Source organism: Leptosomus discolor, chromosome 7 (genome assembly GCF_034619465.1).
Source record: "Leptosomus discolor isolate bLepDis1 chromosome 7, bLepDis1.hap2, whole genome shotgun sequence".
In the NCBI taxonomy this organism is placed as follows: domain Eukaryota; kingdom Metazoa; phylum Chordata; class Aves; order Leptosomiformes; family Leptosomidae; genus Leptosomus; species Leptosomus discolor.
Window position 1 is genome coordinate 26,425,671 of NC_141397.1, and position 12,835 is coordinate 26,438,505.

The 12,835-nt window shown below is 45.6% G+C and overlaps 1 protein-coding gene across 1 annotated transcript in view; it reads left to right on the top strand.

Moving 5' to 3' along the window:
• The window catches only part of AOAH (acyloxyacyl hydrolase), a 79,886-nt gene that overhangs the window by 63,142 nt on the left and 3,909 nt on the right, over positions 1 to 12,835 (top strand). The window contains exons 17-21 of the mRNA XM_086467873.1: positions 1,487 to 1,659; positions 4,445 to 4,503; positions 4,585 to 4,644; positions 6,269 to 6,365; positions 10,304 to 10,380. Coding sequence (XP_086323999.1) covers positions 1,487 to 1,659; positions 4,445 to 4,503; positions 4,585 to 4,644; positions 6,269 to 6,365; positions 10,304 to 10,380 — 466 coding nt within the window. The remainder of the gene's footprint in view (positions 1 to 1,486; positions 1,660 to 4,444; positions 4,504 to 4,584; positions 4,645 to 6,268; positions 6,366 to 10,303; positions 10,381 to 12,835) is intronic.

A 12,835-nucleotide genomic window follows, 5' to 3' on the forward strand; every position in this document is an offset into this window, starting at 1 on the left:
CCTTACTGCCCTCCTGCAGAGCTGTAGTAAGAGGCACAGACACCTGAGCAACAAAGCTACCTTAGATATTTCTACCTGGCATAATCAAAGAGCGTGATGAATGTAAGCTACGTGCAGAAGGACGTGTGGAAAGAAGCCCTCCTTTCACCTGCCTGCAGGGCATCCCATGCCCTGAAGCCTTGTGTGTGGAGCAGCACCATTTCCCCAGTTCAGAGCAGAACCATAGAGGCTCTTAACCAGGTGCAGCAGCACCCTACATGCCCTTAGGGCAACAGATCCTTTTTCTGCTGAAACTTGAGGTAGACACTAGATCAGGCGAATGTCGATCGCAGACTGGACTTTGATAAATACACAAAGGACAGTGTCTTTGCGGACACTAAAAGCAGCATGGACTTTTAAGGACTATAGGTCAGCAAATTTCTGGGTTTATATCAAGTGACTTAAGATGCCTGCAACAGCTACAGTGAGGTTTACTAGAGTAGTTTTACACAGATTTTTTAGCACCACAGGAAACCACTGTGGTCATAGTCTGCTTCATGGCTCTGATTCAACTCACTACACTGTAAATAAAGATTAACTCATTTGCAAATTATGGAATAAAACCTGTAGGGAACCTAAGGCTTTTTTCTTTCTTGTCTTTTCTGCTGAGCCTGGCTAGGGTAGAGTTAATTTTCTTCATAGCAGCTCCTATGGTGCTGCGTTTTAGATTTGTGATCAAAACAAGGCTGATAACATGATAAATGATAACATTTAACTGTTACTGAGCAATGTTTGCACAGCACTGGGGCCTTCTCTGCTCCTCACTCTGTCCCCCCAGTGAGTAGATGGGGGTGCACAAGGGTTGGGAGGGGACACAACCAGGCAGTTGACCCAAACTGACCAAAGGGGTAGTCCGTGCTGTGTAACGTCGTGCTCAGCAGTAAAAAGGGAGAGAAGGGGATTTTTTGGGGGGTTAGCCATCTTTTGCTCAGGAACTGGCTGGACATTGATCTGCCCATGGGAGGTGAGGAGTGATTGCCTTTGCATCATTTCTTTTGCTTGCTTTCTCTCCTACTTCTCCTCTTCTCCTTTGCTTATTGGACAGTAACTTTTTTTTTTTAATCTTGACCCCCAGGTTTTCTTGCTTTTACTCTTCCTTTCCTCTTCCCTCATCTCACTGAGGGGGTGGGGGGAAGTGAATGAGTGGCTGTGTGCTGCTTAGCTGCCCACCGGGGTTAACCCACAACAAGAGGCCACCCGATAAAAAAGGGATGCATCTGTCTGTTTTTAGCAGAGAGAAGGGTTATACCAAGAGAGGTTCCTATATCACTTCCGATTTTGGCAATAACAATGAGAGTCTGAAACACATAGCATCATTTTTGTAGTGTTTTATTTAGCTAACAATTTGGAAGAGCAACAAAGAAGAAAATGCCGCTCTTTCAGGTGCCTTTTGGGGGGCACAGTATTACCTGCCACAATGTCCTGTTGGCATCTGCTTCTTCTGCAGGGACCGTGACACACTGGCTCACATGACTACACCCAAAGAAATGTTCTCCAATGTGATGCAAGCTCTGCAATACCTGGACTCCCGACTTCCCAATGGCAGCCACGTGATTTTAACAGGCTTGGTAGATGGCCGCTTTCTCTGGGATAACCTGCATGACAGATACCATCCTCTAGGTAAACATGAGATGTTGTGAGGTTCCTCCTAGTTACCTGCCTGCTCATGCTGCCTTCTCTCCCTAATTGATTTCTGAATCTATTGACAACTTAAAGCAAACCTGACAGAGTGGAGGAGATCTGAGAAATATGAGGCAAATACTGGCTGTGCAGTAGAAGAGCCAACTTACCATCCTCAGTGCAGGACAGGGCAACTAAAGGGCAGATGCCTGTCCTGCCTGGTTCTCCTGCCAGCCAGACCCACTCAACTCCAAAGCATGCACAATACATGCTGTGGATGTGAAAACAAGCTGTTTTACCTCAGCCTTGGCCCAAAATTGCATCCGGCCTGCCTGCACTTCCTCCTGCTTGTTTTTACGAGTGGGGCTGGACATTTGTTGAACACCTCCACTCACTGACTGGTGGATGTCTTGGTAAAACTGGATGTAGACTAGGACAGCAGATTGAGTCAGAGGGTTGTGAAACACTGGTTAGAACTTAGAGAAATAAGCGCTGGGTGCCTGCCACCTCCTATGCTACTTACAGGTGTGACAATTGAAACCTCACACCATGTGCAAGCATGCTTTGGGGTGTTTCCTCAGAGTGCAGTTGCCATAAGGTGCTTTGGAGCAGTGTTTTCAGAGATTTGGAGGCTACCTTTGGGAGCCTGGCATCTCCAAACGTGCATGAAACTGTACCTCTGACCATTAACCTTGCTATGCCAAGCAACAAGGAGGAACATCAGCACAAGGGGCCGCATTCATTGCAAGGACGTGTGATGTCCATCCTTGGTTAGGCCAACAGCTGTGTCTCTGGGGTCAGTGTGGAAACATTTCCCTGGGCATATGGGAGGTTGTGGGGTGGAGAAGCTTGGAAGCTGGTTGTAGAAGCCCTTCTCTACAAGTTCATAATACTCTGCAGTGGATAAAGAGTATGAAATACTTCATACAGGTAGCGAATAAAGTTTTTATGCAAAGAGCTACAGTAAGTCACTTGTTCTCCAGTCAAAAGTACGTACAAGGAACCATCGTGGACACTCTGCTGCCAAATTTTAGACCAAAAGCATGTTCTTATTTGTATTTGGGTAAAGGAATCTCTTTTGCATCTGAACAAGTGGAAAGTTGTCATCTTAGCTCTCATCAACAAAGAGAGAGAGAAGTTAAATCACATCATTGAAACAGTAGATATTACATCTTCAGATTATTTTGGCAGCCACTGGGTACTAGAGCTTTCAACAGACTCTGTGCCATGGTTTCCCCAATCATTGCCAGTGGCCCCACAGCTTCTGCATTATCTACTACAGGTTAGTTTACACTTCAAAAGTACTGGCCTCTTCTTAGGAAGTCTGAGGTCTCCATTTCTAGTCCTGATGATACCTTGTTACATTTTTCTCTAATAGGCACTATACTACTACAAATCTAAACAGAAAAAAAAAGAAAAATAAAAGAGAAATCTTGTCCGTTTCAGGGCAGGGAGAGCCTGTGATAATTATTTTTTAGTTACATAAACACATTTCTTTCCTTGAGTGCATTTTTTTTTCACAGGGACGGTTCCTCTACTGGGTATCTAATTATCAGAGACAACACATGGCATTTGGCCTAAGCCAAATCAGGAGTGATTAGCTATAGGACCAGTTGGAAATTTTTCAGAGGGGCTGATTTGCCTTGGAGGGACCCAAATAATCTTAAGCAACACGTTTTGCAGCAAGAGATCACTTCTGTCAGATCCTCCGACAGGTTGCGAGAGGGTTTCCCTGCTTGGCTGCCAGTCAGGCACGACCAGATGTCGATCTGGCTTTCTGCCGAATTCCTGGTCCCCCTGACAGCCCATACCAGGGCCCGATGCTTTCAGGCTATGTGGGTCTGGGACATCCTCAATATCTGGAAGTGACACTAGACCTTTGAGCTCCCCATCTTTTTCTCCCCAGGCAGCTGATACTGCTGCTGGGTGATGGGCAGCCATGAGATAAGCAGGAATCACATCTATATGAGGGAGCTGCTGCAAAGCAACCTGAGGAGCCCATTTTACCTGGGAGAGATCATACTTTGTAGTTTCCAAAACAACAACAAAAATTGCATATTTCAGCACTGCAAAAATAACAAAGACTGATGGGTTGATCAGTGTGCTGCAAACTTACTTAGAGAACTAAGTAGCCATTTAATTTCTATATCTTGATTGTAGCTACCAAAGAAAAAAAGGTCAAGAAACCAAGAAATTCTCTCGGCAAGCCAGGCTAGCACAGTGACTTTTACGGAATGTCAGCTGGGTGTTTTATTTGGTGCTTAGATTTCCTCACCCACACAAGCATATCCACTTCCCTCTGTGACAGCAAAATTGTTCCTCACTTTTAAGGCTAACCTCTCCAAGGAAAATGGAAACTCAGAGTATACACAGGCATCTTCAAGCTTCCCTTCAGCTTTGCAACCCCTGCATTTGTTTGGAGGGTGAGGGACTTGTTAATGGATAAAATATCAGTCACGCATTTCAGAGATTGGCACAGGCTGTGATGAGTAACCCCGTGTGCGAGACGAATCACCCGTGAAAGGCTGGAGAGGGATGCAGGAGGAGTGAAAGTGGCTCTGCATGCTGTGAGGACATGGGCGCCTTAGTGGAAAGGATGCATCAGTGCCACCTCTCTTGCACCCTAGCTCTGGTTATGGAAGGGCAACCGGAGGGGGAGGGAGGTTGGGGCTTCTGAGGCGCCTCACTCCACCGAGGGGATCTAATGTGTGGCAACACACAGACCTGCAAAATGAAGCTAATTTGGCCATCAGGCACATGAAGTTTCCCTCTCTGTGCTTTGCAGGGCAGCTGAACAGGGACATCACCTACAGTCAACTTTACTCCTTCCTCGACTGCCTCCAGGTAAAGTCTCTGGCTGTAGCTTATGAGCCGCCCCTTTCCTCTTGGCCCACTGCTACAGCCTCACTGCCCATGCCTGCCCAGGTGAGCCCCTGCAGCGGCTGGCTGACCTCCAATGAGACCCTCAGGAATTTGACTTCGGAGGTAAGTCTTGACAAGGCTGCAACGGGACCACCCTCTTGCACAGATTGTCTTCCAGTTTATCCCTGTGTCTGAGGATATAAGCCTGATATCCCAAAGGCAAGATATCAGCACACTTTTTTCTTCCAAAGGTGGGGAGAAAATGTGGAAACATGCATACCCATCCTTTCAAATGCCTCTCAGGTTTTGGGAGGCAGCATGGTTAAGTTGAGGGATTTGTAAGTGTACTCCCTTTCCAACCTCTTCAGCTGCCCAAATTTATTCTCAAGGGATGTGAACTCCCTGAGACAAAACTGTTAAGGATCATGTTCTTTAAGGAGAAAATGTACCTGATAAGAAAGAAAAGGCTTGTGAATCAAGTAGCTGTGAGTATGAAAAGCCAACTGCATAGATTTTGCTGGCAGCAGGAGCAGGCCCCGAGAGCAAGAGCCTTACCCTGTCTCCATTTGGGATTTGTGCTAATCTTCCTCAGACACATTTCTGTGGACTTAATCACCAGATGGTGTGACCAAGGAGCATCCGGGCTCAGTGCAGCAATGGGAACAGACAGAACAGAGATGTCTTAAAACTCACCCTAAAAATCTGGCTGCAGAAGTGAATGTCACATAATATCAGCCACTTACTCGCTTATGGTACAAGCTGATTTTTAATCCCAACACCCCTCTGCAGCCATGTAAAAGAGCCAGTAACCAAATATCGTCAAAGGTCTCATCTCTGTGTATAGTTATATTAATGTTTGCATTCGCTAAACAAAAAATATGGCGTTAATTTCACAAAGGCTTACATATGTTTTTCATTTTATGTCCTGTCCCTCTCGACTTCAGCGAAAGCAATTAAGCACATTCCTAAATCTTTGCAGGATTGCAGCTTATATATTCATACCAACAATACAGAACATACAGTACACGTAACTTCTGTCCATGAACAATTCATATGTCTGCAGGGTATGAATTAATCTTCTTTCTGAGCCCCTGTCTGAAACTAATTGTCTGTGTTATTATCCAAACTGCACAATTTAAATATTTAGGAGATCCTGATCTCTATTACAGCTGTAGAAATCACACTGGATATATCAGTTATCTCTATAGAGGTAATTTACTCTGCTGAAAGTGAGGGCAGAATCTGGTCTGGATAGATAAGCACCCACAACACAGTAGTGGGAAGGATAATGGGAAAGGAGAACACTTTTTTCTGTAGAAAAGTTTCATTTTTCTTTAAAAGGGATGGAAATGACTTGGCTGACACTTATCAAGAGGCCTCCAAAACCAAGAAATTCAGAAAATATATATATATATATATATATATATATATACACACATAGGTGCAGAGACACTGCTAAAAGAGGTCACCAGTAAAATAACCATATGCTGTATTAAACTTATTACAGCAGCTGAGGCCTCAGTGCAACCTGCAATGACGTATTGCATGGTGAGCGGGGGAGCCCAGAGGCTGGTGGTGCTCATTCAAGTCTATGTTATGATAAAGAACCCATTTCACCTCCTTTCCCCCAGCTAAAAATGTAACATTAGCTTTCAAATTCCTGACCACACATTGATGACAAAAGCTGAATCCACACCAAGCAGCATGACTAGCAATGAATCATCATTAAATTGCTTGATTTTTGCAGAGAGCTTTACAACTTTCCAATGTCCTGAAAGAAATAGCAAGATCTGAGAAATATGCCAACTTTGATATTTTCTACATGGATTTCCCACTGAGACAAAGTAAGTTGCTTTTTTCCTGTCTTTCTCAAGAAGCGTTTGGTCCAGTGCTGGGCTGCTAATAGGCTACTCATATTTTAGCTCTGTACTGGGAAAAGGGCAGCATAGCCAGCCAGCCTAGGTGACCTTGCTGGTAGGGCTGGGGCAAAGGGGCAACCCTTAATGCCACCTCCCGGCTTCCCTGGATGGTGTAATTGTGGATCTCTGCCGAGGTAAGACCCCTCCACCAGCCTGGGGACCACAATCTCTGCGCTGCTCCCAGTCACCAGCACCCACAACCCCAGTGTGCAGCACACTGGCCACATGCACTTGGGTGGCAGGGGGTGTTGGCGGCAAGGCAACAGGGGCAGCAGATGAACCTGCACTAAAAATGCCTCCTGCTTGTCCAGTGCAGCTTCTCAGGCTGATGAAGAAAAAAGAAATCTCAAACCTATCTTGGTCCATAAGATTTGGTTTTATTTTTGATCATTGCTTTCATAGCAGGTCATCTAGGCTGGAGACGGCATGTCTGTACTGTTGAAGGTGGTCTTTATGAGCTGTAGTGTACTACAGAGAATCATAGGATGGTTTCAATTGGAAGGGACCTTAAAGATCATCTAGTTCCAACCCTCCTCCCTCCATGGGCAGAGACACCTTCCACTAGGCCAGGTTGCTCCAAGTCCCATCTAGCCTGGCCTTGAATCACTACATCACTGACCAGGCTTCATGTTGCCTCCTCTGGGATGAGCAGTGCCTCAGGAAGGAGAACTTTTCTCAGCCAGTTTTCCCACCAGAATAATACAGTCGCCCTCTCTTAACTCACTGTTTGCGAAAGTAGAAGTGCCTTTCCCAGGAAGAACTGGCTCCTTTTCTATGCTTCCTTAAGAACCTACATACTACCGTAACTTTTGACTCCGAGAGCTTACAAAATTCATCCTTCTGTGATCTTAAGTGACATTAGGTAAGCACATTACTTAAACCACTTCCTTCTGCAACAGATACTTAAAAAAAAAAGAAAATTAAAAGAACCAGAAACTTTTCCTCGTTACTATGACCATGGCAGGACAGCATCCTTGCAGGGCTGGGGACAGACGTTTGTCTCTGGATCCCTTTCAGCTCTGTTTCCCTCACGAGATGCACATGGGTCCAGCTTGAGGCATCACCCAGCATCAGCCCAGCTCTGTTGCAAGAAGAAACACATTTACTCTTTCTTTTTAAAAAGAAGAATCAGCATGGGGTGAGGAATTGAGGTGGGCAACATGTTCAGGTAGTTAGATAGTGACAGGAAAGTAAGAAAACAGCTTTTTCCCTGTATCCAGCCCGAATCTCCCATGTTTCAACTTACATCCGTTGTCTCTCCCCCTCCCAGTGTGCACTGCTTTGAAGAGACTGGACCCATCCTCATCACCTCCCTGTAGGCTCTTCCCCAGGGTGGAACATGCCCATCCTGCAGTCTCCATTCGTGGGGCAGGAGCTCCAGCCCTGGCCGCCTCAGATCTCTCCCTGATAGCACGAACTTCTATGTTCCAAAAATAGTATATAATAATTGGAAAAAAGCCCTGATCTGCATTTCATTGTTTTTATATTTACATAGAGAGGTAGTTCCATGTTGGTCCTTCTTGAAAAATTTTGCCTGGGGACTACATTTTAAAGCCCAGCATGCAGACAGCTGAAACCAGAGCTGTGAATGGACAGAAGCACCCTTGACAATTCTTCAAAGTGTGCATCTCTAACACCTCCCCCAATCAGTGCCTGGCTGTCCTTGGAAGCACAAAGCTGCTGAGGCACCTCAGATTATTACAAAAATCTCATTTTTGCAGCCAAATCCTATCAAAAAATCACAGACTTATTTTATCCTACATGACCCAATTCAGGAAGCTGGTTCTGGGCCTCATGCAGACCATACGGAGGAGGAGGTAAAGAAGGGATGATGGGAGAAGGAGTCTATCTGTCTGAAACTTTATCTCAGAGAGATGGGCTCCACTGTCAAGTTTGATATTGTAGTACAGAGTTTCAGGATGTCCAAGACTCCTTGTGGCTTTTGCCTCAGCTTCTTAATATTTAACAAATCGTCCTAACGATACCTGCTGGGTAGGCAAATTACTTTAATGAGTTAAATGACTAACTTTAGGTAATTTATTTGCTTTCACGAAAAGAAACTTCTTAATATAATTTGCTGTTCTTGATTACATTGAATTAAATGAAGTAAACAAAATCACACATGCACATACAAACATCAGCTCTGAAAGACACTTTGCAGAGTTTCCTGCAGCCCTGGAGCAAACGATCTGAGCTTGCCATCAGGAAAGCTGTCAGTTCGAGAGCGTGCTCAAAAGCCAGCTAAGGCTGCTGACCTACTTTTCTGGTCTCTTTCTGAAGCAAGCGCAAATTCTGCCCTAAACTCTCCAGACATCAAATATTTAGCAGTGGTTGCCCACTGTGATGAGTACGTTGATTTCAGGCTGGCCTGGGCATATATACACATAGCAGCTCCCAGCTTTCTTGGAGTAAAATTTGAGTACACTAGCATTTATTCTAGATTTAGACAGACATTCAAGCTCACATTCAAGCTGAAGAATTTGGTGGTTCCTTTAAGAAGAAGTGCAATAGACGGGAGGATAGGGTTTGCTTGTTTTGGATTTTTCTTGGTGTGATGGGAGCAAGCTCTAGTCTAGTCTAGCCAAGGCAATAGGCACTTTTAAGACAAACTCTGGACATACTTGGTGGGTATTTGTTCAACTGCTCTAGGATTTTTGGAAGTCATATACAATGGTCTGAATTCACCTATCTTGATATAAACCTTACTTATCTTACTTACTCCTCTTCTATTTCTGGCACTGGAACAGTAGTCCCTCTGCAAAGTAAAACACAACACACAGCCTTGTACTCAATGTATAACATCAGATATAATTAGGCACTCTCACTCTGTGCATCTATGAGCGCTCCGTGGTGTAATCTAAGGCAAATCTGTGTGGTGCCTAACATTTAGCAAATTTGAAACAAAGCTCCAAGCCCCGTGTCTTGAAACAGGTCACTGTGGGTGTTGACCAAAGCATCTCAACAAGGTTTCTATAGTCAAAGTGGGAATATCGCCCTTCTGTGAATTCAAAGTTGGTATGGGGACTCAGACAGCACTTTTTGGCACAATAGCCAGGGTCCAACAAACAATGGTGAGTCTAAGTCAAAACTGTGGTGCTTGAACAGAGAACATTTTCCTCCTGACAGGATGCCTGCATAATGCTATTAAGAATTCTTAATCTGTCATTATAAAAGAAATTATTGAATTTACAGTCTGTTAATGCCATACCCACTAGTCCCATGTTTGATCGCTCCACAGCCCTTTTGAAGAGAGAAAGCTTTTTACTCCTCTAATGGCTCTGGGGCTTACCGTGCAGCATCATTTGCATTGAATGTCATGCTTATGTAATTCAAAAGGTTATTTCGTTGGAGTTGAAAAAGACCGCTCAGAAGAGAAGTAACTGAAAATGACAGTCTGTTCCTGCAGACATCAGCCCATGCGAATATTGTGTTAGCATTTCTTTCTCTAAAAAGCACTGTTTTCTTTATCCCCTTATTTTTTGCACTGCTGAAGATGCAACTAAAAATGGGAAATACAAAAGTATTAAATCAGTATTAAATAATTTACAGCTTTACTTGCTACAGTATCCATCTTAGTTGGGAGGGAAAGTGAATTGTTTTATGATCATTTATGTTCAAAGCGCTTCCTCGAATAAATAGCGCAGAGAAAAAAAAAACAATAAAGGCTTAAATAATACTGCCCCGAGGAGAGGGGATTGTACACAATATTGGCTCTGACAACTTTATATGAATTATCATAATCTTCATGCAGAGCTGTTGTGTGCTTAAAAATACCAACGGCGCTTTGAGGAAGAGGGGGGTACCCCTCCAGGCAGGCGCCTACGTGCTCAGCAGTGATAACCCTCTGCTTACGTTGTTCGCAGCGGCTGAGGAGTGGCACAAGATGGGAGGCGAGCCCTGGCAGCTGATTGAGCCCGTCGATGGCTTCCACCCCAGCCAGGTAAAAACCCAGCCCCAGGAGCTGAGCGGCAGCAGGCAGGATGCCAGCGCCTGTTGCTGCCCAGCAGGTTTGGGGGATTTCTCTTTTAAAAGGGATGATGGCTTTAGCCCCAGAGCAGAGACCTCCACTTTGGCTGGCTGCACTCTGCTCTAACTCCTGCAAGGTCTTCTGCCGCTTTCTTTTGCTCATTGACCAATACTCTGGCCAAACAGCTCTTAACCCACAAAACCAGATCCTTGCCACATAGGCTAACTACCTGCCTGCTCAAACACCCACAGGAGTTTTGCAGGATCAGGGCAGCGACGCAGCACTGCAACAACCTAAGGCCCTCTCCAGCCCTGCCCCTGCCTTGCAGCCTCCAAGGCTACCTGTTTCCCCATTGCAGCCTGAAACAAAGCTTTCTTTTTGAAGCTATACATTTAAATTGCTTTATGCTCTGCAGCTACATATTACGAAGTTTTCTCCCACTTGCTTAGTCTCCAAGGACAGGTGTCAGGAGAAGGTTTACAGTTAGAAATAAATGAAAGGGAAGGAGAAGCAGCTGATCTGCTGTAAGTCCTTGCCTGGGTTTGATAACCTAATGTGAGGTTGCCTGGTTCCCATATTCACTTCAAATTAGTTTTTTCTGACGCTCGAAAAAGCATGGAGAGACCACGTTCTACAATAAGCAACAAACAAAGCCAATTGGTTTTCTATATTCTAGGTTCAGATTTCAAACACATATGTGAAGCAAAGCAGCAGCCAGTCTTCCCCTGACTGCTCTGCAAAAAGCTGCGTGCGAGCTAAAATCCCGCCTCCAGCAGCAACAGCTTGCACCAGCGGGCACAGTGGGCTGGGGCTCTCCTGCCAGCCGCAACACCATCACTCCCAGCCGCTAAGCCAACACGGGGCGGTAGGCAGGTCCCGAAAACAAAGACCACTCCTGTTTCCCATGCTTTTCAATCTTGACTCTTTGGAGCAAAAATTAGGCTGGGCTAAATTACAAGGGGACAAATTGCAGGAGGTGAGTGATGGACAGGAACAGCAGAGCTGGTTTTCCCCTCCCTGGTAGTGGCTGCTGTCCCTCCCATATATTTAGCAATGGGTTTGGAACTTTCTTGCTACCTGCTGCTGTGAGGGAAATGTGGCCTCCAAGCAGCCAGCTCCATTCCCAACACCCCTGCCCTGCCCAGGGGCACAGGTCCGGGTGGCAGCTGGGAGAAGGAGGAGTGATGTTCCTGGGTGATGTTTTGGTGGTGCATGGTACCAGCTTTGTGCCATGATGAGAGCAGTTTGGATAAAGCTGTTGTCTAGGTCACTGCTGCCTGGCTGCGTGTCCTCTTCCACCCCAGCACAACTGAGCCATGTAAGCAAACCCCACCGGGATGCCCAGCCACCATCAGTCCTGTTTGGTGGCTCCCCCTGCTCAGCAGCACAAGGTGAATTTATGCACTGGTTTTACAAATGTGAGCTAAGACCCTACGTATATTGACTCCCACACCCTCATCACCAAATAACCCAACGCAATGCTGTCTTGCACGCTAGGAAAGAGCGTCCGTGGAGAAGCACTTTAACAGGAGTGCGTTGCAAGCACTAATGGATTCCAACATTTTGGCAGCATCCTCATTGACTGTGCTCAGTTCAGCCAGGGAAGACCTGCAGGGGGAAGTCCAAAAGTAAAATATGTGCTTTAGTTTCTATCTTTTACACCCATGCTGGTCAGCTGGAGCAATACAGTGGCTTGCTTAGCCTTGCCAAGTCAAAAGAGCCTCCTGTTTGAAGAGGGACTCCTTCATAGTAGAAATTCCTGCCTGGCTACTACTCAGTATGAGGAGACAGCTGCATGAAAGTATGAGCTCGCAGTCTAGGGACATCAACAAAACGTGTCCGCATTTTTTGCTGCAGGCCTTTTGCAAGGAAGCAAGTAGAGAAAACTTGGCAAATGAAATGGGAGTGAAAACAGTGATGAAATGAACCCCATTCCTAACCCTGCCATCTGGGGAAACTGTGCAATATGAAGAGTCTGGACTGAAGAAGAAAAGGTCTTCATGTTATTTTTATGTCTTACCCTGTGGCTGGCCTGAGGCTGGCCCGAGTCTGGCCCCAGCAACAGGCCACCATGGGAACCGAGCTCGCCAGATCACAGCTTTTCATTCAGGCTCTTGCCCAGGTCCCATAGCCCACCAGCAAGTGGAAGGCAGCACAGAGCTGAAGGCAGCAAGTATTTATCTTAAAGGGATCCTGCCTAAGCCAAAAGAAAATTACAAAAGGGCATTGAAGGGCAGCTGCAAACCTACACACAGCCCCCAGAGTGCTGAGATGCAGGATCTGGCCAAGCGCTGCCATATTTCACTCCCTCTGGACCTGGCATCCTGCAGTAGTATAATCTCCCTGTCCTGCTGTTAGGATGACATTAATGCTTTTATAGGTACATTTTCCATTACAGTCAAGGTGCCAGCTGTAGATATGCCTCACT